The sequence below is a fragment of the Oncorhynchus mykiss genome, chromosome 6 (assembly GCF_013265735.2).
Source record: "Oncorhynchus mykiss isolate Arlee chromosome 6, USDA_OmykA_1.1, whole genome shotgun sequence".
Classification (NCBI taxonomy): domain Eukaryota; kingdom Metazoa; phylum Chordata; class Actinopteri; order Salmoniformes; family Salmonidae; genus Oncorhynchus; species Oncorhynchus mykiss.
In genome coordinates, this window is record NC_048570.1 from 71430694 (window position 1) to 71458427 (window position 27734).

General features: G+C 44.1%; 1 protein-coding gene across 4 annotated transcripts in view; it reads right to left on the reverse strand.

The window, feature by feature from the left end:
• LOC110526494 (spondin-1) overlaps nt 1-27734 on the reverse strand; it is a 120622-nt gene that overhangs the window by 16252 nt on the left and 76636 nt on the right. For all 4 annotated transcript variants that reach the window (XM_036980879.1, XM_036980878.1, XM_036980881.1 and 1 more), the window contains exon 7: nt 2077-2141. In XM_036980879.1, coding sequence (XP_036836774.1) covers nt 2077-2141 — 65 coding nt within the window. The remainder of the gene's footprint in view (nt 1-2076; nt 2142-27734) is intronic.

Genomic DNA, 27734 nt, shown 5'->3' on the forward strand with positions numbered 1-27734 from the left:
ATGTAGGAGTCTAAAGGAAGCCTAGTCACGCTGATCAACTTGGTGCAGGTGGAGATGAGCTAGCAGATTCAGGCCATGTGCTTTTGAGTGGCTCCAAGGCACCTAATTTGTGTGCATATAGAAAGGACAGAGAAGAAGAAGGGTGGGGGCCGCATATAGAAAGGAGAGAGAAGAAGAAGGGAGAGGGTGGCATATAGAAAGGAGAGAGAAGAAGAAGGGCAAGGGTTGCATATATAAAGGAGAGAGAAGAAGAAGGGTGCAGGTGGCATATAGAAAGGAGAGAGAAGAAGAAGGGTGGCATATAGAAAGGAGAGAGAAGAAGAAGGTGAGGGTGGCATATAGAAAGGAGAGAGAAGAAGAAGGTGAGGGTGGCATATAGAAAGGAGAGAGAAGAAGAAGGTGAGGGTGGCATATAGAAAGGAGAGAGAAGAAGAAGGATTGCATATAGAAAGGAGAGAGAAGAAGAAGGTGAGGGTGGCATATAGAAAGGAGAGAGAAGAAGAAGTTGAGGGTGGCATATAGAAAGGAGGGAGAAGAAGAAGGGTGAGGGTGGCATATAGAAATGACGGAGAAGAAGAAGGGTGAGGGTGGCATATAGAAAGGAGAGAGAAGAAGAAGGGCAAGGGTTGCATATATAAAGGAGAGAGAAGAAGAAGGGTGCAGGTGGCATATAGAAAGGAGAGAGAAGAAGAAGGGTGGCATATAGAAAGGAGAGAGAAGAATAAGGGAGGCATATCGAAAGGAGAGAGAAGAAGAAGGTGAGGGTGGCATATAGAAAGGAGAGAGAAGAAGAAGGGTTGCATATAGAAAGGAGGGAGAAGAAGAAGGTGAGGGTGGCATATAGAAAGGAGAGATAAGAAGAAGGTGAGGGTGACATATAGAAAGGAGAGAGAAGAAGAAGGTGAGGGTGGCATATAGAAAGGAGAGAGAAGAAGAAGGGTGGCATATAGAAAGGAGAGAGAAGAAGAAGGGTGGCATATAGAAAGGAGAGAGAAGAAGAAGGGTTGCATATAGAAAGGAGGGAGAAGAAGAAGGTGAGGGTGGCATATAGAAAGGAGAGAGAAGAAGAAGGGTGAGGGTGGCATATAGAAAGGATAGAGAAGAAGAAGGGTGAGGGTGGCATATAGAAAGGAGAGAGAAGAAGAAGGGTGAGGGTAGCATTTAGAAAGGACAGAGAAGAAGGGTGCAGGTGGCATATAGAAAGGAGAGAGAAGAAAGGGGGTGAGGGTGGCATATAGAAAGGACAGAGAAGAAGGGTGAGGGTGGCATATAGAAAGGAGGGAGAAAAAAAGGGTGAGGTTGGCATATAGAAAGGAGAGAGAAGAAGAAGGGTGAGGGTGGCATATAGAAAGGAGAGAGAAGAAGAAGGTGAGGGTGGCATATAACAAGGAGAGAGAAGAAGAAGGTAAGGGTGGCATATAAAAAGGAGAGAGAAGAAGAAGGTGAGGGTGGCATATAGAAAGGAGAGAGAAGAAGAAGGTGAGGGTGGCATATAGAAAGGAGAGAGAAGAAGAAGGGTTGCATATAGAAAGGAGGGAGAAGAAGAAGGGTGAGGGTGGCATATAGAAAGGAGAGAGAAGAAGAAGGTGAGGGTGGCATTTAGAAAGGAGAGAGAAGAAGAAGGTGAGGGTGGCATATAGAAAGGAGAGAGAAGAAGAAGGGTGAGGGTGGCATATAGAAAGGAGGGAGAAGAAGAAGGGTGAGGGTGGCATATAGAAAGGAGAGAGAAGAAGAAGGGTGCAGGTGGCATATAGAAAGGAGAGAGAAGAAGAAGGGTGGCATATAGAAAGGAGAGAGAAGAAGAAGGTGAGGGTGGCATATAGAAAGGACAGAGAAGAAGAAGGTGAGGGTGGCATATAGAAAGGAGAGAGAAGAAGAAGGGTGATGGTGGCATATAGAAAGGAGAGAGAGGAAGAAGGGTGAGGGTGGCATATAGAAAGGAGAGAGAGGAAGGAAAAAGGATGTTGCTGCAGAATTGGTCAGTCACTCAGGAGAAAGTGTGACTGAGTTAGTCAGAGAGAAAGAGTGAGAGAAACAGAGAGAGATGATAGAGGAGGTTACTGCTGGACTACTCACACATTCAAGGGTTGCCAGGCAGGCCACTGCGCCTTCATTTTGATGACTGTCAGGACATCATCACCCTGAGAGAGAGAGAGAGAGAGAGAGAGAGAGAGAGAGAGAGAGAGAGAGAGAGAGAGAGAGAGAGAGAAAGAGAGAAAATATATATATTTGCTCAACAAATGCACTTGTCATCTGACAGATAGAGGCTCAGCCATATTCACCACATTACTCTTCCAGATGAGTGGAGAGAACAGATGAAGACAGATAGAGGCTCAGCCATATTCACCACATTACTCTTCCAGATGAGTGGAGAGAACAGATGAAGACAGATAAAGGCTCAGCCATATACACCACATTACTCTTCCAGATGAGTGGAGAGAACGGATGAAGACAGATAGAGGCTCAGCCATATTCACCACATTACTCTTCCAGATGAGTGGAGAGAACAGATGAAGACAGATAGAGGCTCAGCCATATTCACCACATTACTCTTCCAGATGAGTGGAGAGAACGGATGAAGACAGATAGAGGCTCAGCCATATTCACCACATTACTCTTCCAGATGAGTGGAGAGAACGGATGAAGACAGATAGAGGCTCAGCCATATTCACCACATTACTCTTCCAGATGAGTGGAGAGAACGGATGAAGACAGATAGAGGCTCAGCCATATTCACCACATTACTCTTCCAGATGAGTGGAGAGAACGGATGAAGACAGATAGAGGCTCAGCCATATTCACCACATTACTCTTCCAGATGAGTGGAGAGAACAGATGAAGACAGATAGAGGCTCAGCCATATTCACCACATTACTCTTCCAGATGAGTGGAGAGAACGGATGAAGACAGATAGAGGCTCAGCCATATTCACCACATTACTCTTCCAGATGAGGGGAGAGAACGGATGAAGACGGATAGAGGCTCAGCCATATTCACCACATTACTCTTCCAGATGAGTGGAGAGAACGGATGAAGACAGATAGAGGCTCAGCCATATTCACCACATTACTCTTCCAGGAGAGGGGAGAGAACAGAGGAAGACAGATAGAGGCTCAGCCATATTCACCACATTACTCTTCCAGGAGAGGGGAGAGAATGGAGGAAGACAGATAGAGGCTCAGCCATATTCACCACATTACTCTTCCAGGAGAGGGGAGAGAACGGAGGAAGATCAGTTTATTTCCCCCTCTTCCACCTCTTCCCATTTTCTCTCTGAGACAAAGGAGTGATGAATACATCGTGCGTCACTTCAGATGGAGCGCCGGCATCACCACTTCATAAAACCTGCATAAATATTTAATCAGTAGCTCTGGACACCGCAGGGCTCACTGCCTGAGCAAGAGCAATGTCTTTGCGCTGGTCCCAGATCAGACAAAACACTCAAAGCACAGAGCAGGATTTAACCCCAGACTGAACTCAGACCTGAGAAAGACACAGCTCCCTCGACATCCAGTCACAACAAAGAATAAACCTTGAGAGTTATGGGAAAATGTTTCATTGATATTAGTTTTGCCTTTCCACTAGATTGGTTTGTGAAATAATAGTTCTTCTGTCCATCACATAGAAATGTGATGTGGACATGAAAATATTATATCAAATCGGTTTAATGTTCAATAGTAAACATATCTCTGGGATAACAGCATTATACATATTAAATGCTCTGGCCCATTCCATGTGGAAACCATATTTCTTAAGAACAAAGCACAATAGGATCACTGCGACTGCAAAAGCCACAATTAAAAGTGTTTGAGCACCACACTGGCTCATTTGCGCCCAGCCTTTTTCATTACGGCTGCAATTTATGACATCACATTGTGGCGGTAATGGCTCTTTGGCTGTGAATAGGCGGCTAGCAGCTGACTAGAACATTCTGTTTGTATTGTTATAGCTGAGAGAGACTGTGTGATGTACAGTGGACTGAAGAGTGCATTCTGCCATATGTGAAATGAACCAAACCCTGCTCTGGGCTTTTTCGATGCCTTTACAAAATGGTACAGATAAAGCACATTAGAAAACATGGATGTATTGGTTCATATGTAAAACAGCAATTATAAGGCTATCATTTGGCCGAGACTGTAAATGGTGACATAGATGGAAACAATTTGTCCTGATGAACAATGAACATCGAACACAAGTCCCCAGAAGAAAATAAAACTGCAGCTCAGCACATCTTGTCAGACATCTGCCACCGGGCATGTTTGCACCTGGCTACTGCAAAGATCAAAGTGAATTATCCAATGCCAGATCATTGCTTTACAAGCCACCAATTAATGTTTCCAATAGAGGATTCTGTTCCAGTACCGTCTAGTCCCATTTCTGTATGTTTGGTAATCACTTTTTAATTATTTCCTGTAAGATGATTACCCATAGTAAAAGGCTGTGAGCCCCACCCAGTCATACAGAGCTGACGTCCTTCCTTTGTCCTTGAGAGCTGCATCGCAAGCAGGCTTTTGTTCCAGCCCAGCTCTAACATACTTGATTTAACTAACTGGTCTTCATCGAAGACCACAATTTGTAGATTATTTTAATCAGCTGTGTTAGTGCTGGGTGGGGAAAAACCCTGCACACACTGACAGCAGTTCAAAACCCCCTGTTCTGACCTCTAGATCTGCACTGCCAGTACACGTAAGCAGTCATAAGGCTTATTCATCCTGCAAATGACCTCTGAACTTTTTTCCATACCTCTCTTTACACATTTACTTGTAATACCAATGGGATCACAGCTAGCTCGTGGTAACACCGTCTCACTTCAGCAGTCAGCAAAAGCCACACACCCTTTGAGACCTGGCCTGATTGCCACCAGCAGCTCTTGAGGATAACCTGTTCCCCTCCGGCTAAGTGATGAGGCGCTCTGTAATCAGCCAGGAAGCCTGACTGGAACCTAATCGGGGGGTTTGTGTAGCACCTCTGAACTCCACTGCTTCTGTCTACTGAATGCGGTGGGAAAGGCAGTGCAGGATCCAGCTAGCTCTGGTTGAGACAGCAAAGACCATATAGTCGTTTCCAAATGCCATGGGCTACTATCACTGAATACATAAACTACATGCTCTGGACACAGAATACACAGAATATGTAACAGAATACTTATCAACTAGATGTACATTTTACAGTATGGCAGAATGTGTATCACAAATTGTACTGTATGTATTGGGTGATTCATCAAAAATCTAGACGAAAACAGGACCATGATTTTGGGTATTTTGACTAAATGTTGTCCATAGAAGGGTCCTTTGGAGGAAGAATTGTTCCAAAGCATAACTGAGAAATAATTAATTGAAGTTGGGACATTTGTGACATTTTGGCCTTACCCATAAGACACCATAATGTTTCATCTGTAAGTTCTAAAAATAAAAGATTTGTGTCATATGAAGCTTTACCGCTTGCTCTGTAATGGGTAGTAGTTAAATTGCAATAACAATTTTCTTACATTAATATGTGAATATTGAAAAATATAAACATGAATAAAGGAGGCCTAGGTACGGCCAACATTTCACACATATTCCAAATTCAAATAATATATACATTTTAGAATTATGCTTTAAGATACAAATGTCAAATATATGTCAACAATCCTTCCCCCAAAGGACCTTTCTATGGATACAATTTCATGAGAATGAAAAAGATCATGGTCCTGTTTTGTTCTAGTTTCGTTAGGAATCCCCCTATTATGGACCACCTCAGTGTCAAAGAACAGGTTAGTCTGTACCAGAAAGCACAAACAAACTGATAAACTAAGGCTGCTCATTTGAGCATATACCCCATCAAGACTCCACTTCAGTTCCCGCTGTGTCTATTGTTGTGAGTCTATGCCTCTCTGACACATCAGAAAAAATAAGATTTGATTCATCTTTGTTTCAGACAAGTTCTTTGTTGCCAAAGAAACATAATGGCCCAGTGTTGTTCAGAATAGCTCTTTCGGCTTGATGACTGTGTTGTAGATTTGGAATTGAAAGGAAACATCAGGGAAAAAAATTAATTAAAAACTCTCCACTCATGGTGAAGAGAGAGAGAGAGAGAGAGAGCAAGAGAGAGATTGAGAGAGACAGACAGAGAGAGCAAAAGAGAGAACAGAGAGACTGACAGAAGTCCCTTAACTTCTTTGGGACTGGGGGGCAGTATTGAGTAGCTTGGATGAATAAGTTGCCCAGAGTAAACTACCTGCTACCCAGGCCCAGATAGAAGTTTCTAAAACTGTTTGAATGATGTCTGTGAGTATAACAGAACTCATATGGCAGGCAAAACCTGTGAAAAAATCCAACCAAAAAGTGGGAAATTTGAGGTTTGTAGGTTTTCAAGTCTTTGCCTTTCCAATATACAGTGTAAATGGGGTCAGATTGCCCTTCCTAAGGCTTCCACTAGATGTCAACAGTCTTTAGAACCTTGTTTCAGGCTTCTACTATGAAGGGGGAGCGAATAAGAGCTGTTTGAACCAGGTGTTTGTTTGGCAGAATTCCATGAGCTAAATCACACGTGAGAGCGAGCTGCGTTCCCTTTCATTTCTAAAGACAAAGGATTTGTCCTGTTGGAATATTATTGAAGATTTATGATAAAAACATCCTAAAGATTGATTCCATACATCATTTGACATGTTTCTACGAACTGTAATGTAACTTTTTTGACTTTTCGTCTGGACTTAGTGCTCGTGCGTTGTGCATTTGGATTACTGGACTAAACGCGCAAACAAAAAGGAGGTATTTGGACATAAATTATGGACTTTATCGAACAAAACAAACATTTATTGTGGAACGGGGATTCCTAGGAGTGCATTTTGATGAAGATCATTAAAGGTAAGTGAATATTTATAACGCTATTTCTGAGTTTTGTGACACCTCTCCTCGGTTGGAAAATGGCTGTATGTTTTTCTGTGGCTTGGTGCTGACCTAACATAATTGCATGGTGTGCTTTTACCGTAAAACTTTTTTGAAATCTGACACAGCGGTTGCATTAAGGAGAAGTTTATCTTTAATTGTGTGTTTAACACTTGTATCATTCATCAACGTTTATGATGAGTATTTCTGTAATTTGCTGTGGCTCTCTGCACTTTCACTGGGTTTTTGTTTGAGACAATGCATTTCTTTGTTTTTCAATTTAAAGTTTATTAAGTTTTCTTGTTTTTCAATCAACCAACAAAACACATTCCACATTCACAGATGTGACAGGCTTTTAAAAAAAATAATAAAAAAAAAATAATAATACTTTTGAAAAAATAAAAATACAATTAAAATGAATGATAAAGTCAAATAAAACCATTTATTTTTCTTAATCTATATATTTTCCTTGGTACATATATATATATATATATATATATATATATATATATATATATATATATATACATACATACATACATACATACACACACACACATATACATACATACACATATATATATATACATACATGCATACATACGTACGTACATACATACGCACACATACATACACACCCACACATACGCACACGTACTCAAAAACTAAATTAAAATAAAAACACACAAAAAAAAATAATAACATATAACACTTGCAGCAGCACTATCAAGGTTCTTATCAGCTATTTCAAGCATTCGCTGAGACGACGGGCCAATAGTTTGTTTTTAGGTTTTACAGTACCTTACACAACATGTATCTGCGCATTTCCCTAGTCACCCCGTTCACTCTGTCCAGTTTGAAATATAGTTGAATAGTGGAGACCAGAGTCTATCAAACTTGGGCTGTCTCTTGTGGAGGTCATAAGTGAGCTTTTCAAGAGGAAGAAAGTCAACAATCTGGTCAATCCACATTTTAAATGTAGGAGGGGTATTTGAGGCCCACAATAGAAGAATACATTTCTTAGCAAAGTATGTAATAGTCATAAGCAAATGTTCTCTGTCAGGATCAAGAACAAAGTCCTGCTGGGCATTAAGAAGATAGATACACGGTGTCATATCAAACTGTACCTCTAGTATTTTCTGTGCAGCAGTATGTACAGATTGCCAGAATCTGGCAATCTCCCTACAGCTCCAAAATACATGCATATAGGTTCCACTTTCAGAGGTACATCTTTTACAGTTAGGAGACATATCTGTTTTCATTCTATGGAGTCTCAAAGGAGTATAATAAAATTCGTACAAACATTTGTAATTAGATTCTTTCATTTTTACACTGGTAGAGGAGCAGTATACCCTGTCGCAAACCTCCGCCCATAACTCATCACTGATAGTCAGTCCAAGGTCCTTTTCCCAGATTATTTTCAAAGGAGTAAAGGAGGAGCTTCCTTTCTCAGAAAGGAGTCTATAGATGTAAGATATTTAGCCTTTAATGGATTGTGCTGTGACAATAAGGGTTTCAACTTCATTCAACTGAGTTCTAAACCTCCTCTTGGAGGTAAATGAGGAAATTACATGTCTAATTTGAAGATATTTAAAAAAAATGGGATCTTGGCACATCGAATTCACTGCAGAGCTCTTGAAAGGATTTCAGTGTAGTGGTTTTCTGATGAAATAGGACTGAAAAGGTCCTGATTCCTAGAGTATGCCAAAGATTAAAGTTGGCCTCCCTCAGGGCTTTTGGCAAGTCTGGGTTGCCCACTATAGGCGAGTGAGAACATATTTGGGAGGAAATGCCCAGGTATTTCTTACAGTCCCTCCACGCTAGTAGGGTGCTGTAAATCACAAAGGTTTTGGCTATGTTGCCCACTTCACTAAAGTTATTAATGAATATAATTGAGCTTAAGGGCAATGAACCACAGGATTGGGCTTCTATCTGAATCCACGTTGACTCTTGTCTGTTTGTGATCCATGTTAGCATGTTGCGGATTTGGGCAGACCAGTAGTACAATTGAAGGGAGGGAAGGGCAAGACCACCCTTAGATTCAGGTTTCGATAGAGTGGAAAACTTGATCCTAGGTTTTTTATTGCCCCATATAAATTTGGTGATGCTTTGGTTAGTTGTTTTGAAGAAGGAAACTGGGAGATAGCATGGGAGCATCTGAAATAAGTAGTTCAGTCTAGGGAGGACGTTCATACGGATTACATTAATTCTTCCTACTAAGCTAATTGGGAGGGAGATCCAGGTTTGAAGACCGTTCTTGATTCGGTCCAGGAGTGGAAGATAATTTTCCTTAAAAAGGCTATTCAGATCTGGTGTTATGAAGATCCCGAGGTATTGAAACCCCTGTGTTTTCCATTGGAAAGGACAAAGTGTCTTCATAGAGCTGCTGAGTGTAATATTGAGAGGGCAGGCAGTGGATTTGTTAAAATTGATCTTATAACCTGAAAACTTGCCATACTGAGCAATTGTGTCTAAAATGAGAGGGAGGGATTTCTCAGGGTTGGATATGTAGAGCAAGACATCATCCGCGTAAAGCAAAATCTTGTACTGCAGGCCGCCTGCAGAAACACCCATAATACTTGGATTGCTCCTTATCAGCTCTGCCAGAGGCTCCGCCCCCAACAAGTAGAGCAGCGGGGACAGCGAGCACCCTTGTCTTGTGCCCCGTTCCAGAGGGAATCTGTCAGAGTTCAGTCCATTAGTAGTCACCATGGCATTTGGATGAGAGTATAGTGATTTGATCCATTTAATAAAATTTGGGCCCATATTGAACTTTTCTAAGACTGAAAACAGAAAGCTCCACTCCATCCTGTCAAACGCCTTCTCAGCATCCAGTGAAGCCAGCAGGACAGGGGTCTTTTGTGCGTTTACTTGATCAATAATATCAAAAAGACGGCGAATGTTATCAGAAGAGTATCTGTCTCTAATAAATCCAGTTTGGTCCGCTTTTATTATTTTGGGAAGAAGAGTGTTTAGTCTTTTGGCGAGCAATTTGGTAATTATTTTATAGTCAAAATCCAACAAGCTTATGGGCCGGAAGGACGAGCAGGATAGGGGGTCCTTGTCCTTTTTTAGCAACACTGTAATGCGAGCTGTGTGCATTGAGTCTGGGAGAACTCCGTTTTTGCAAAAATCCTCCAGCATTGGCATGAAGATAGGGCTGAGCTGGGGCCAAAAAGCTTTGTAGAACTCTCTGGGGAATCCATCTGGGCCTGGGGACTTATTAGGTGGCATGGAGGTAATTGCCTCCAGGATCTCCTCAGGAGTGAAGGGGGAGTTGAGATCTTCCTGGTCGGTCTCTGATAGTTTAGGTAGCGAGATTCCCTCTAGGAAAGAGTGGAGTTCTGCCTCTGTGTGTTTTCTCTCAGAAGTATATAGTTTGCAGTAAAAATCATGAAAAGTTAAATTGATATTTTTTGGGTCATATGTGACCTCGTCCTCTGCTGTTCGGATAGCCATGATTGTACGCCCTGACTGCTCCTGACTGCTCCTATACTCATGGTATTTCTGTTTAGTAAAGAAAACTTTTTTTTTTATCTCCTGAGTGTAGTCCAAATTCAGTTTGGCTTTGGCTGCTTTAAGATGACTCCAGGAGGTGCTGTCTAGGGATTGTTTATGTATTTTTTCACAGCATTCCAGCTCCCTCTCAAGATCTAGCCTGTGTGCTTCCATTGCTTTTTTCTTAGAGGAAGCATATGCAATTAGATGACCTCTTAGTGTGGCTTTAGCAGCGTCCCACATTGTGGCCGGAGAAACAGGAGAGTCTTTATTGTCTTGTGTGTAGTTGTCTATCCATGTAGTTACCAATGTATGGAACTCGTCATTTGATAGCATGGAGGTGTTGAATTTCCAGCTCTTTGACCTCGGGATGTTTTTGCAGAGGTCAAAGCAGAGGTGGACAAAGGCGTGATCTGAAAGTGCTATGGATCCGATTGTACATGTGGCTGAATTTATGAAACTCTTTGGGATAAAAATGTAATCTATACGGGAGTAGGTGTTATGGACATTAGAGTAGTATGTGTAGTCCATAGATGAGCTATTATTCTCTCTCCAGATATCTATCAGTCCCATCTCTTTAGTAAGAGATTTCAACATCTTTGCAGATCTAGGATTTGTGGTGGGGACTTGAGATGATTTGTCTAGGGTTGGGTTAAGGGTACAATTAAAATCTCCGGCCACCACACCAAAGGAGACACAATGCTCATTGAACAGGGTTATAATTTTTGACATGAAGGCAGGAGTATCTGTTTTAGATGCGTATATGTTTAATATAGTAATTGGTTGACCATATAGTGACCCAGTTATCAAAATAGATCTCCCCTCCGGATCAGATATGTTTTTGTCAATTATGAATGGAACATGGCTGTGCCTCTACTGTTTGATTTGAAAGATGAGAAATACACCTGTCCCACCCAAGCTCTGCGGAGTTTGGCATGTTCAGCATCACAGAGGTGTGTCTCTTGTAATAGCGCAATGTCTGCTTTTTCCTTTTTTAGAGCACATAGTATCTTTTTTCGTTTTATTGCATGCCCTAGACCATGGCAGTTCCATGTCAATAGATTTAAGGTACTAGTCATCGTCATCGAGCAGTAATCGAACTTTAGTGCAAGTCATCGCTGGGTAAAAGTGGATAGTAATTACAGCTGCGTTCACATAAAAGGAAAATAAATGGTGTACATAAAATAATAATCTCTGAACACCCCAGCCGAGTTCCCAAACAACTCGACACATCCCGTTGGATCTATTACCCCCCCGCTCAGTCTCAATTCTGTGTTCCGAATAAAACAAAAACCGGGAACAGTTAGCAACGCACAACGTCTCCCTCTCCCCACCAAAGAAATGCCTCATCCTCTCCACCCCGCATTGAGTAAATAACACAGTTGCCCTCGTCCAGACCACAGTAAAAGAGGGGAGAAAAATAAAATCAATAGCCCAGCCTACATATGCCTCCCCCAAGGGACATAGGGAACCCCAGGTAATAATAGCAACAACAAAAAAAACAGGGAAATAAAAGTAGGCTGAAACATTAGTAGGCCTAGGTTAGGCTATACAGCCCATCCCTCTCAGTTAAAGGAAAATAAATATAAATTGGACGGCTATAATGACATTTAGGGGGTGGATCTCTGGATATCGGCTATATGTCGTCTTACCTCTTTTAGTAATGGCATTAATCGCATTTAGTCATTGGTCTGTTTCTCATTGGCCAGGATTGTCTTTCAAAAAACGTTTTGCCTCTTCGGGAGTTTTGAAGTGTCGCAAGGCTCCTTGGTGAAGAATCCTGAGCTCGTTTGGGTATTTGAATCCCCTGAAGATGCCTCGGTCAATGGAGTATTTCTTCACTTCGTCGAATTCTCGGCGCTTTCGGCGTATTCCAGCTGACAGGTCCTGGTGTAAAGCAAGTTTGGCGTTTCCCACTGTGATGGTGTTGTTTTTCGCCGCCTGTAGGACTCGTTCCTTGTCGGTGAATCTCAGGGAACGTATGGTTATTGGGCGCGCTGGTTGTCTGGCTGCTGGTGGGGGCCTCAGTGCTCGGTGAGCTCTCTCGAGTTCTATGGGCCTGTCGGTGGGCAGGTGGAGCCACTCGGGAAGTTTGTCTTGCAGGTAGCGGATCAGTGGCATGTTTCCCTCTTCTTTTTCGCCCAGATTGAATAGAACACAATTATTCCTTTGCCCCCTGTTTTCCAGGTCCTCTGTTTTCTCTTCCAGATGCTCGATTTTCTTTTTAGCATATGCTATTGTTTCCATGGCATCTGTCAATAAGTTTTCCATGGATAGGATTCGCCCCTCTGCCTCGTCCAGGCGCCCCGCGTTTATGGTTATCTTGTTGTTGATGTCAGGCAAAGCGTTTTCCAGGATTGTCACCTTGCCCCCTATCGCACTGAGCTGAGAGTTAATGGCATCTAATTTGGTGTTTAGTTCTGTACGTTGGGATCTCAACTCAGAAAGGATGTCTTCGACAGAGTGCGAGGTTGGCATTCGTTGTGCCTCGTGGGGGAGCGGGTTCTCTTGCTCCTGGCTAATGGCGCTAGTTTTTTCTGAAGCTAGCTTCTTCTTGGAGGCTTTTTCCATCGCTAATACTCGAGTCCGGGTAAAAATGTCACCTGTAGTGTCGCCTTTTGTAGCCGCCATGACTTTTTCTTACTAAAGCTAAATGAGTGTGAACTTGGAGTGGAGGTAAGATTAGGAATTGGAAACTACTTTTGCGGAGCTCTTAGTTCATGCGGCCATCTCGTTCAAGGGTCACGTGATCCCCCGACAATGCATTTCTGAACATAACGCACCAATTTCAAATGAGGTTTTTGGACATAAAGATGAACTTTATCGAACAAAACACACATTTATTGTCTACCATGGAGTCCTGGGAGTGCCATCCGGTGAAGATCAAAGGTTTGTGATTAATTTTAACGCTATTTCTGTCTTTTGTGACACCTCTCCTTCTTTGGAAAATGGCTGTATGTTTTTCTGTGGCTAGGCGCTGACCTAACATAATCGAAAGGTGTGCTTTCGCCGTAAAGCCTTTTTGAAATCAGACTCTGGCTGGATTAACAAGAAGTTTATCTTTAAAATGGTGTATAATACTTGTATATTTGAGGAATTGTAATTGTGAGATTTGTGTTGTTTTGAATTTGGCGCCCTGCAATTTCACTGGCAGTTGTTGAGGTGGGACGCTAGCATTAGAAGTTAAAAGCAGATGAAAGAGAAAAAGAGAGAGAGAGAATGAGCAAGCCACTGTAGTGGGATGTGTGCTGATGAGGAATGCGTCTGAGCACTAAGAGGTCTGTGTGAACCATAGCTATGTCTAATGACACCACTGCTCTACTCCAGACTCCAATACTCCACTCCAGCCCCCATAGAGCTTCATTATAGCATTACTCCTAAAGCAGAGAGGGTGGTTCCAACAGGATCTGTTCTCTCCTCACTGACCCAGAAGGAACACACTGACAGATCTCTGGATGTGGATGGCAGTGTATGTGTGGTGTGTGTGTGGTCTACTTCAAAAGGCACTCCAGGGAACAAAGAGATAGAAGGGGGACAGATTTTTGAAGCGCACTCAATCCACTTCAGAACATCCTGCCCTGATCGCTGCATTCTATGTCGTGTCAGCCAGCCCCAGTCCCTAGTCACTTTAAAATCCATTTGATTTAATTGAACCACCCATAGGTAGTGCTCTGGCTCGGATCGTTAAGGTAGCCTATTCCTCCGCCACTTTCAGGACGCCGTCAAAAGAGTACGCCGCAACAGGCTTCTCAACACAAAGCAGCAAGGAAGAAAAGAATATGCTTTTAGAGCAAATTACTTTTTTTCTCCTTTTTTAGTTTTTACCAAAAGGAAATGCCATCAAAATGTGTTTGAATGCTATAAGCATTAGCCGCCCCATCACTTGGGATCATGGTCCCTTTTTTCGGGGAAATTATTTTCAATTTGAAAAGCCTAAGTGGGGATTATTTCACTCGTATCTCTCCTCCCTCTCCCTCCCTTTCATTCTCCCTCTCTCTCACTCTCCCCTCTTCTGCACTCGTTTTTTCTCTCCCACTCTCTCTCTCAATTCCTCTCTGTGATGATACTCTCAAATCTCATACAATAGATAATGAACATAATCCTAGAGTAGCACCTGGGAAGTCTCTGATTGGACACCACTGTGCTAATGATTGTAACATCCACTCAGCTTGTTGTGAATGCTAATACAACATCAGCTTAGCCAACTGCAAGGAGGATGTGTATTGAGGATGATCAACAGATTATAGCGTAATGATGCTATTGTTATAATGAATGGTACAATAGTCAATAAACGTATGAGTTCATACTGAGTGAGTGGGTTACTGACATGCTAGAATAGTACCGGAGACTGTCGATTGTGGCAGTGGTCTTTTGTAATACATGTAAATAGACTATCTGGGAAAGCTGCATTGGCATTGTAAAATAAAGTGTTTTTGTCTCCAGGGTAGATTTGTTTCTGTTCCTCTCATTGTCAGACTGATGAGGGGGACCAGCCTGACAAACCAAATCAAATTTATTTACAAAGCCCTTACATCAGCTGATATCTCAAAGTGCTGTACAGAAACACAGCCTAAAACGCCAAACAGCAAGCAATGCAGGTGTAGAAGCACGGTGGCTGGGAAAAAGGCCAGAACCTAGGAAGAAACCTAGAGAGGAACCAGGCTATGAGGGGTGGCCAGTCCTTTTCTGGCTGTGCCGGGTGGAGATTATAACAGAACATGGCCAAGATGTTCAAATGTTCATAGATGACCAACAGGGTCAAATAATAATAATAATCACAGGGGTTGTCGAGGGTGCAAATAATCTCATTTAACTTCAGCACAAAGTAACAAGATGATCTCTTTTGAAAAGCCCTCCGTCTCTTTTTAGGAAAGATTCCAAATGAATATGATGCATGAGGCTCAGGTTGCTGCTTGCAGAATTTAATTTAATGAAGTTGACAAAGGTTGTAAATGTAATCACACTGAACACTGAACTCAGCAAAAAAATAAACGTCCTCTCACTGTCAACTGCGTTTATTTTCAGCAAACTTAACATGTGTACATATTTGTATCAACATAACAAGATTCAACAACTGAGACATGAACTGAACAAGTTCCACAGGCATGTGACTAAAATAAATGGAATAGTGTGTCCCTGAACAAAGGGGGAGGGGTCAAAAGTAACAATCAGTATCTGGTGTGGCCACCAGCTACATTAAGTACTGCAGTGCATCTCCTCCTCATGGATTGCACAATATTTGCATGTTCTTGCTGTGAGATGTTACCACACTCTTCCACCAAGGCACCTGGAAGTTTCCGGATATTTCTCGGGGGAATGGCCCTAGCCCTCACCCTCCGATCCAACAGGTCCCAGACGTGCTCAAAGGGATTGAGATCCGGGCTCTTCGCTGGCCATGGCAGAACACTGTCATTCCTGTCTTGCAGGAAATCACGCACAGAACGAGCAGTATGGCTGGTGGCATTGTCATGCTGGAGGGTCATGTGAGGATGAGCCTACAGGAAGCGTACCACATGAGGGAGGAGGATGTCTTCCCTGTAACACACAGCATTGAGATTGCCTGCAATGACAACAAGCTCAGTCCGATGATGCTGTGATACACCGCCCCAAACCATTACAGACCCTCCACCTCCAAATCGATCCTGCTCCAGAGTACAGGCCTCGGTGTAACGCTCATTCCTTCGATGATAGACGCGAATACAACCATCACACCTGGTGAGACAAAACCGTGACTCGTCAGTGAAGAGCACTTTTTGGCAGTCCTGTTCTGATCCAGCGACGGTGGGTTTGTGCCCATAGGTGACATTGTTGCCGGTGATGTCTGGCGAGGACCTGCCTTACAACAGGCCTACAAGCCCTCAGTCCAGTCTCTCTCAGTCTACTGCGGACAGTCAGAGCACTGATGGAGGGATTGTGCGTTCCTGGGGTAACTTGGGCAGTTGTTGTTGCCATCCTGTACCTGTCCCGAAGGTGTGATGTTCGGATGTACCAGTTCTGTGCAGGTGTTGTTACATGTGGTCTGCCACTGCGAGGACGATCAGCTGTCCATCCTGTCTCCTTGTAGCGCTGTCTTAGGCGTCTCACAGTACGGACATTGCAATTTATTTCCCTGGCCACATCTGCAGTCCTCATGCCTCCTTGTAGCATGCCTAAGGCACGTTCACGCAGATGAGCAGGAACCCTGGGCATCTTTCTTTTGGTGTTTTTAAGAGTCAGTAGAAAGGCCTCTTTAGTGTCCTAAGTTTTCATAGCTGTGAACTTAATTGCCTACCGTCTGTAAGTTGTTAGTGACTTAACGACCGTTCCACAGGTGCATGTCCATTAATTGTTTATGGTTCATTGAACAAGCATGGGAAACAGTGTTTAAACCCTTTGCAATGAAGATCTGTGAAGATATTTGGATATTTACAAATTATCTTTGAAAGACAGGGTCCTAAAAAAGGGACGTTTCTTTTTTTTGCTGAGTGTGTGTGTGTGTGCATAACTGTTTGTGTATGTGTTTTTGCTGAGTGTGTGTGTGTGTGTGTATGTGTGTGTGTGTATGCTTTTATATAATTGCCTTTGTGTCTGACCTTCCTTCTCTAGGTTTTCTCTGCTCACCGTGGCCTCGCTCATTACCATAAAAACCTTGGGAGGGAATTTATAGCATCTCTACCTCCAGGAGAGGCCAAGCTGATCTGCTGCACAGAGGGTTTACAGGCAACATCTAACCAGTAGGTTTTAATAGAAACAAACAGAGTTCAATATACAGTACAGACAGGTACATCTGTGAAAGTTAAGGATACTTGCACAGCCCTCTGTAAAGGAATAACCCTACTAAAACAACTTGCACTGCACTTATGTGGGATTGATACACAATGACTGGTGGAAGGTATACAAGCATCAACCATAAAACATGCATTATTGTAGACCCTTTCTGACAAGCATACATACCACTAATCCACACGGTCGACACAAAATGCATCCCAAAGATGACATTGTCAGGAGACTGCAAATCACACAATTGTGCTAGATATTTCCTTACCTGTGTCATACTAGGGAACCATCACATTGAACATACACTCTCTCAAGCCATTAGATTGCAATAATGGCTTCCGGAAGGACACAGATGAAAAAATAAATGTTGGTGGTTTTACCCTAAGAGTGTCTTCAGAGGTACTCTGTCGTTCTCCCCATCTCTAGATCATCAAATGGACCATGCCTCGACAGAACACATCAGTTGTCTGCCTGATAGAGTGCCACTTCATCCAGACTATTTTAACCTGGTAATTACCATAGATTTAAACCAGCGGGCAAGGTAGAATTTACATGGCAATGCCTCCCACCTGTCAAGTTGTAGGGGTAGCCAAACAGGTAAAATCTGATAACTTGATATAGTTGCATGGGCTCTCTAATAAACCTCAGGCACAGCAGACCATTTTCTATTCTTCCACCACTAAGATAAATAACACAGTGAAAGGCTGTGTGCTTTAAAAGGTTCATACTTTCACAGTGGTCTCGTCTCATCCCCAGTCCCTATGGAGAGAGGAAATTGAATATGTGGCCTTTTAATTGGCCGGTCTGGAGTCTGTCTATCTGATCACGGTCAGTGCAAGCAGTCTGCCTCATTCTCTGGCCCACTGCTTTTAATCCATTATGAAACGTTTGATGCAGAGGGCTCACTAGAGTCACACTGTAATTGCCTTGCATACAGGGGAGAAAACATATTGTATTTCATTTTTAGTCCAGGCAGTAAATATAGCAGTGGGAACTGGCTTTGACTGCTCTGTAAATGTGCCTATAGTATAAAAGTTGATGCCGGCGGAGCCGATGGCAGTCCCTTCACTGTGCTGTACTGTCACTTTGGGTTCAAGAGATCTTTCCTAGGTGATACACACAATCTGCTTGGCACAGGTGTGGCTTGGCAGAGAGGTCCTGGAGAAGAGAGAGAAGGAGAGAGAGATGACTCCTGGCATATTCACTCCTTCACCTCTTCACAGAGACTTTTTATTTGTTATTTTAGCTTTATTTAAACAGGTTCTCCTTTAGATAACATATATTTTCAAAGAGAGACCTGGTCCAATAGCAGTAGGGGGAACAACATTTCAGACAAAATAACTTACATACACATCATTAAACAAAACTATAAACACACAATGACATATTACATAAAAAAGTACTAGAAACTAGAAACAGATGGCCTAAAAACAATTACACTCTTCTATGATATATACGTCAATCAAGTGTTTAAACTTCACCAATGTTCAGGAGAGAATTCCAGGACCATGGAGCTAAGTAACTAAAATGATTTCTACCATGACCTGTTCTAATTTTTGGTACTGTTAGAATTGACCCTACCGTAATTGATATTTATTTACCGACCTGACTAAAATAAGAACAGAGATAAAATGCATTTTACCCAGTACGGCCTTATAAATCAGTGTATATGTCATGGCTGGCTGAAGGACTGGACCAAGGTGCAGCATGGTAAGCGTACATTTGAACTTGATTTAAAAATGACGCCGACAAAATGAAGAACAAAAAAACAACCGTGAAGCTATGTGCCCTGAACAACTGCAAAGTTAACTTCCCACAAAACAGGTGGGGGAAAAGGGTACCTAAGTATGGTTCTCAATCAGAGACAACAATAGACAGCTGTCCCTGATTGAGAACCATACCAGACATAGAAATACAAAACATAGAAAAAAGGACATAGAATTCCCACCCTAGTCACACCCTGGCCTAACCAACATAGAGAATAAAGAATAAAGTGAATAAAGAATAAAGTGACAGTATACCAGTGTTTAAGCCTACGTAAGGTCAATGACGAACAGCCAACAGCGCTGTAGAGATCACAATGATGTGTTAGATATTTTTGATTTTTAATGAACCTGAGGGCTGCATGATACACTGAATCAAGTGCTCTCAGGGTAGTGGTTGAGGCCTGCATATATATATAACATCACTACAATCTAAAACCGCCAGTAATGTACATCGTACCAGCTCCTTCCTGGCCTCAAAAGAAAAATATGCCTTATGCCGGTAATAAAAACCTATTCTCAGCTTGAGCTTCCTTATCAAGTTCTCTACATGCAGAGTGAAGCTCAGCTTATCATCAACCAACACACCCAAATATTTGTACACTTTAACTTGCTCTATAGTATGTCCAGCCAATGTAGCAATGACATGATTAGTAACATGCCTGACATTTGAAAATACCACTTGAAGTGGAGAGGAAGAAGAGGAGGAGAGGAAGAAGAGGAGGAGAGGAGGAGGCGGTAAAAGGTGAGCCATAACTCTTTGAGGGGGAGCATGGGGGACCTGCTCCCTCCTGGCTTTAGGAGACAGCTTGGCTCCCACGCAGCCCACACTTAATGTCATTTAGTCTTAAATAATGATGTGGAGGGAGGGTTCAACAGCTCTCCTACCTTGGCAGAGCAATCAGGAAAAAACGACAGATCCAGAGACTCAAGGTTTAAGAATACGGGGTCAGAAGGAGAGAGAGATTGAGATGTAGGGGAAGAAGAGAGACAGAAGAAAGAAAGATAACAAGTTAACTCAAAATTGTGAGAGAGAAAGTGGGAATGACCAGGAGCAATGTCCAGAGAGAGGGGAAAAAAATAAAACCTTGTCAGTAATGACTACAGTGTACTTAATCTTCCAAAATGACAAACGTAGTGAGCAGTGGAATTTGAGACCAAAACACAGTGCTGCGATGGCACTTAAAAAGAGCAATAAACCAGCATCCAGCCTCTGTCCTACCACTGGGGACCAGCAGATAGGCTACCGCATTTATCTTCACAAACGTGTGCTAAGTACAAAGCAGAGAGAAACACCAAAATGCTTCTTGGCAGTGAGCAGGAGGGTTCTAAGGCTTCTACATCAGACATGCAGTGATTTGGAGCCAAAACACTTCAACTGAGAAGTGAGTGTGTGTTAAGCAGTCAACTCGTTGCAGATACATTAACGGCAGATCACACACACACACATTCACAGACTAATGAACGCTTTGTGATTTACGAGCTTTGTGATTTACGTCAGTAAATGCATTCTTGAAACCACGCTGTCTCGCAAAAAAAATATTACGTGATGATATGATTCGATTATTAACGTAGCTAAAACGAGCTCTGGCTCAAAGCAGACTCATAAATGTTTTCAGTAAGACATTGTCATACAGAGTTGAAATACCTAGCCAATACATTTTGAATTGAATAATAATGCTTGTGAACTTCAGAGCTGTAACAATTTCACACTTTGGCTTTGGTTAAAGGCAAATACAAATGCATACTAGTAGTAGTCATCGCTCCTGCTCGAGAGTCGACACATTCTGGGTGATGCAAAGCAACATCATCATATCATTGGCTATTGCTCACGTTCTGACCTTAGTTCCTTTATTATGTCTTTGTGTTAGTTTGGTCAGGGCGTGAGTTGGGGTGGGTAGTCTATGTTCTTTTTTCTATGTTGTATTTCTGCGTTTGGCCTGGCATGGTTCTCAATCAGAGGCAGCTGTCGATCGTTGTCTCTGATTGAGAATCATACTTAGGTAGCCTGTTTTCCCCATTTTGGTTGTGGGTGATTATTTTCTGTGTCTGTGTTTTCCACACGGAACTGTTGCGTTTTCATTTTGTGTAGTGTTCAGTTTGTTCAATTAAAAATATGACGAACACTTTCCACGCTGCATTTTGGTCCTCCTCTCCTTCCACCAACGAGAAGCGTTACAGAACCACCCACCACAACCGGACCAAGCAGCGTGGTAACCAGGAGCAGAGGGTTCTGGACTCCTGGACATGGGAGAAGATTTTGGACGGTAAGGGACCCTGGGCACAGGCTGGGGAATATCGCCGCCCCAGGGAAGAGCTGGAGGCAGCCAAAGCAGAGCGGCGGCATTATGAGGAGTTAGCACGGCAGCGCAACAGGGACGAGAGGCAGCCCCAAAAATGTATTGGGGGGGACACACGGGGAGTGTGGCTTAGTCAGGTAAGAGACCTGAGCCAACTCCCCGTGCTTACTGTGGCGAGAGGTGGACCGGGCAGGCACCGTGTTATGTCGTGAGGTGCACGGTGTCCCCAGTGCGCAGGCATAGCCCGGTGCGCTACATCGCAGCTCCTCGTATCGGCCGGGCTAGAGTGGGCATCGAGCCAGGAGCTATGAAGCCGGCTCAGCGCATCCCGCCTGTCCGGCGCTGCCGGAGTTTCCCATCTTTTCAGGGTTCCCAGTCTGAGGTCGGAGGCGAGGGTTGCCGCTCCAAAGGCGCCACTTAAGTGGGCCAAGACTTTGGTGGAGTGGTGTCCACGTCCCGCGCCAGAGTGGGCATCGAGCCAGGAGCTATGAAGCCGGCTCAGCGCATCTGGTCTCTAGTGCGTCTCCTCGGTCCGGGGTATAAGGCACCAGCCCTACGCACGGTGTCCCCGGTTCGCCAGCACAGCCCAGTGCGGTTTGTTCCACACCGTCGCACTTGCCGGGCTACGGGGAGTATCCAGCCAGGACAGGTTGTGCAGGCTCGGTGCTCGAGACCTCCAGTGCGCGTCCATGGTCCGGTCCATCCGGTGTCTCCTCCATGCACCAGGCCTCCTGTGGCAGCCCCACGCACCAGGCTGTCTCTCCGTCTCCTCCCTCCTGGTGCTGCCGCCTGTCCAGCGCATCCAGGTGCTCCCTACTGTCCAGCGCTGCCAGAGCCGCCAGTCTGTCCTGAGCTGCCAGAGCCGCCCGTCTGTCCTGAGCTGCCAGAGCCGCCCGTCTGTCCTGAGCTGCCAGAGCCGCCCGTCTGTCCTGAGCTGCCAGAGCCGCCCGTCTGTCAGGAGCTGCCAGAGCCGCCCGTCAGTCAGGAGCTGCCAGAGCCGCCCGTCAGTCAGGAGCTGCCAGAGCGCCCGTCAGTCAGGAGCTGCCAGAGCTTCCCGTCAGTCAGGAGCTGCCAGAGCCGCCATTCACTCCGACGCTGCCGGAGTCGCCCTTCACTCCGACGCTGCCGGAGTCGCCCTTCACTATGGCGCTGACGGAGTCGCCCTTCACTACGGCGCTGACGGAGTCTCCCGCCTGTCCGGCGCTGCCGGAGTCTCCCATCTATTCCGGGCCCGCTGCAAGGGTCCCCAATCAGAGGACGGCGGTGAGGGTCGCCGCTCCAAAGGCGCTACTTAAGTGGGCCAAAACTATGGTGGAGTGGGGTCCACGTGCCACCATCGTGGACAGACGCCCACCCAGACCCTCCCCTATAGGTTCAGGTTTTGCGGCCGGAGTCCGCACCTTTGGAGGGGAACACTTACCACACTGCATTTTGGTCCTCCTCTCCTTCCACCAATGAGAAGCGTTACATCCCTGTTCTCAAACTACAAGAGCATTGCAGATTTTGTGAGGATAAAATGAAATATCACACTGGGCACAGACATCAGTTTAACGTCTAGTTTTTATTTACATTTATTTCACCATGTCATTATATTTAGATTAAATAAATATAAAAAATATGAAATGCCCTTATGTTGGTGCCTTTTTGCAAATCCAATTAGTTTTCCACACTGATTCAACGTCATCACATAGATTTTTGTTTGGGTGAAATGATGTGAAAACAAGGTTGATTCAACCACTTTTTGCCCAGTGGGATGTTTGAAACTATTGGGATGGCTGAAAGACGGGTTCGGTAGCCCTCAGATTGTGTCTCTGACCCGCTCATATTAAATGAGCATTGTGATAGGCACAAATAGGCAACGACATGGGGATTTTATGTACAATCTCAAAAACCTGTCTAGGACAGCTAAATCGGTGCCAAAATTGTGTAGTGTACGCTCGGCTTAACATACACACATAATCACTAAGGGCCCTTGACAGACTGGTGAGGGGAAAAACTCCAATAGTGTTTGGCTACACATTGTGGCAATCTGACAGACAGAAAGGGAGAGAATGAGAGAGAGAGAGTGAGAGAATGAGAGAAAGAGCGAGCGAGAGAGAGAGAGATAGACAGCGAGAGAAAGAAAGAAAGAGAGTGAGACAGACATACTGATGGACGAACAGACGGACAGATGGAAGACCGGAGAGACAGATGGACGGCCAGACAGATAAAGGACACCTGTAGAGGATCTATTTGTTCAAATAATATAATATGATTACCAATGACTGAGGCCCAATTGTAATGTAGTACACCGGCTCTACAACTCAATATTGTGAGAGTGGTTCACTGGATGACATGATTGACTGGGGTTAGGGCAATGTTTACAGAAAATGAATGCCCTTCCCACAGTATCAGGGCCTCATACACTGCATGGCTTCAACATCACCACTGTCATCAAATGTTGTAAAATACCACCATTTAATCCAGAGGTCCAGATAGGCAACAGTACAAACTCTCTCTTCCTGTTCATATCACACAGCATTAGACCTACGCTGGGCCGAGCTGGGTTTTCAAATCAAGCCTCAGTCAGCTTTGGATATGGATGTGCTGCTGCTGCCAGAGCTGTCAAATCCGCTGTTTGTTTTTGGAATACAGATTCTCTCGGAACCTGACGGGGAGAACATGTTAACTGTGCTTGTTATTTGTTATTCCCTGACTCATCCATTGCTACTCATTGGACCGTATGATCACTCGGCTACACATGTCTCTCCCTAATGTCTATCAATGCCTTGTCTATTGCTGTTTTGGTTAGTGATTATTGTCTTATTTCACTGTAGAGCCCCCAGCCCTGCCCAATATGCCTTAGATAGCCCTTCTGTTCCACCCCCCACACATGCGGTGACCTCACCTGGCTTAACTGGTGCCTCAAGAGACAAAAACTCTCTCATTGTCACTCAATGCCTAGGTTTATCTCCACTGTACACACATCCTACCATACCCTTGTCTGTACATTATGCCTTGAATCTATTATTCCACGCCCAGAAATCTGCTCTATTTACTCTCTTTTCCAAAGGCACTAGACAATCAGTTCTTATAGCCTTTAGCAGTAACCTTATCCTACTCCTCCTCTGTTCCTCTGGTGATGTAGAGGTTAACCCAGTCCCTGCAGACCCCAGCACCACTCCCATTCCCCAGGCGCTCTCATTTGTTGACTTCTATAACCGTAAAAGCCTTGGTTTCATGCATGTTAACATTAGAAGCCTCCTCCCTAAGTTTGTTTTATTCACTGCTTTAGCTCACTCCGCCAAACCTGATGTCCTAGCCGTGACTGAACCCTGGCTTAGGAAGGCCACCAAAAATCTTGAAATGTATATCACCAAATACAACATTTTCCAACAAGATAGAACTGCCAAAGTTGGTGGGGCTATCTACTGCAGAGATAGCCTGCAGAGTAATGTCATACAATCCTGGTCTGTGCCCAAAAAATGTGAGCTTCTACTTTTAAAAATACACATTTCCAGAAACAATTCTCTCACAGTTGCTGCTTGTTATAGACCCCCTCAGCCCCCAGCTGTGCCCTGGACACCATATGTGAATTGATTGCGCCCCATCTATCTTCAGAGTTCGTACTGTTAGGTGACCTAAACTGGGATATGCTTAATACTCCGGCCGTCCCACAATCTAAGGTAGATGCCCTCAATCTCACACAAATTATCAAAGAACCTACCAGGTACAACACCAAATCAGCAAACATGGGCACCCTCATAGATATCATCCTGATCAACTTGCCCTCAAAATACCCCTCTGCTGTTTTCAACCAGGATCTCAGCGATCACTGCCTCATTGTCTGCGTCTGTAATGGGTCTGTGGTCAAACGACCACCCCTCATCACTGTCAAATGCTCCCTAAAACATATTAACCTCATCCCGTCAGTAGACGATGCCTTGTTGCTTTTTAAAAGTGCTTTCCTTACCATCTTAAATAAGCATGTCACACTCAAAAAATGTAGAACTAAGAACAGATATAGCCCTTGGTTCACCCCAGACTTGACAGCCCTTTGACCAGCACGAAAACATTTTTTCTGGCATTCTGCATTTGCATCGAATAGCCCCCGCATTATGCAACTTTTCAGGGAAGTCAGGAAACAATATACACAGTCAGTTAGGAAAGCTAAGGCTTTCAAACAAAAATTTGCATCCTGTAGCACTAATTCCAAAAAGATTTGGGAACTGTAAAGTCCATGGGGAATAAGAGCACCTCCTCCCAGCTGCCCACTGCACTGAGGCTAGGAAACACTGTCACCACCGATAAATCTACGATAATCAAAAGTTTCAATAAGCATTTTTCTATTTTTCCATGCGTTCCACCCCTACCCTGGCCAACAGCTCTGCACCCCCTGCGGTAACTTGCCCAAGCCCCCTGCCCCGCTTCTCCTTCACCAAAGATTGGAAAGCTGCCACGGTCATCCCCTCTTCAAAGGGGGAGACACTCTAGACCCAAACTGTTACAGACCTATATCCATCCTGCCCTGCCTATCTAAAGTCTTTGAAAGCCAAGTTAATAAACAGATCATTGACCATTTCAAATCCCACAGTACCTTCTCCGCTGTGCAATCCGGCTTTCGAGCCGGTCACGGGTGCACCTCAGCCACGCTCAAGGTCCTAAACAATATCATAACCGCCATCGATAAAAGACAGTACTGTGCAGCCATCTTCATTGACCTGGCCAAGGCTTTCGACTCTGTCAATCACCATATTCTTATCGGCAGACTCAATAGCCTTGGTTTTTCTGACGACTGCCTCGCTTGGTTCACCAACTACTTTGCAGAGTTCAGTGTGTCAAATCAGAGGGCATGTTCTCCGGACCTCTGGCAGTCTCTATGGGGGTACCACAGGGTTCAATTCTAGGGCCGACTCTTTTCTCTGTATATATCAATGACGTCGCTCTTGCTGCGGGTAATTCCCTGATCCACCTCTATGCAGACGACAACATTCTGTATACTTCTGGCCCTTCCTTGGACACTGTGCTAACTAACCTCCAAACGAGCTTCAATTCCATACAACACTCCTTCCGTGCATGCTTTTCAACCGTTCGCTGCCCGCACCCTCCCGTCCGACTAGCATCGCCACCCTGGACGGTTCTGACCTAGAATATGTGGACAACTATAAATACCGAGGTGTCTGGCTAGACTGTAAAATCTCCTTCCAGACTCCTATTAAACATCTCCAATCCAAAATCAAATCTAGAATTGGCTTTCTATTCCGCAACAAAGCCTCCTTCACTCACGCCGCCAAACTTACCCTAGTAAAACTGACTATCCTACCGATCCTCGACTTCGGCGATGTCATCTACAAAATAGCTTCCAACACTCTACTCAGCAAACTGGATGCAGTCTATCACAGTGCCATCCGTTTTGTTACCAAATCACCTTATAACACCCACCACTGCGACCTGTATGCTCTAGTCGGCTGGCCCTCACTACATATTCGTCGCCAGACCCACTGGCTCCAGGTTATCTATAAGTCTATGCTAGGTAACGCTTTGCCTTATCTCAGTTCACTGGTCACGATAACAACAACATCAACTATCTGAGCAGCTAACCGATCACTGCAGCTGTACATAGTCCATCTGTAAATAGCCCACCCAATCTACCTACCTCATCCCCATACTGTTTTTATTTTATTTACTTTTCTGCTCTTTTGCACACCAGTATCTCTACTTGCACATCATCATCTGCTCATTTATCACTCCAGTGTTAATCTATTAAATTGTAATTATTTGCTCCTATTGCCTATTTATTGCCTACCTCCTCATGCCTTTGGCACACACTGTATATAAACCTTATTTTTTCTACTGTGTCATTGACTTGTTTGTGTTATTGGCTTGTTTATTGTTTACTCCATGTGTATCTCTGTGTTGTTGTCTGTGTCACACTGCTTTGCTTTATCTTGGCCAGCTCGCAGTTGCAAATGAAACTTGTTCTCAACTAGCCTGCCTGGTTAAATAAAGGTGAAATAAAAAAAATAAAAAAAATAAATGTTGCTAAAAGAAAGAATAGCAGTCAGAAACACCGTAACTTCTAAATTGTTAAGAGTGAGATAAACAGGAGATCAGCTAAAATGTTAAATATACATATAAATATTCCTATTAATTGAACAAGTACACTTTTAGTACAATAGGTGTGTGTGTGTGTGTGTGTGTGTGTGTGTGTGTGTGTGTGTGTGTGTGTGTGTGTGTGTGTGTGTGTGTGTGTGTGTGCATGCATGCATCCGTGTGTGTGTGCATGCATGCGTCCGTGTGTGTTTAGTGCAATTTAGTGCAGAGATATTGGAAGAGCTGTTTAATCTCACTTAATCCTACAGGGTTCTCTTGTCCTCTGACAACCTTCGCGTAGCTGCGCTGGTGCTGCTGTTGGACCCTGTGGAGTGGAGGGGGGCCAGGTCTGGGCCGTGGGGCTTCCTCTCTGGTCTGGTAGAGGTGATGGTCTGGTGCGGGGTAGTAGGTTGGGCCTGGTCCAGTCTGGAGCCGATGGAAGTGGTGATGCTCTGGTGGTGGGCGTGGCCTGTGGG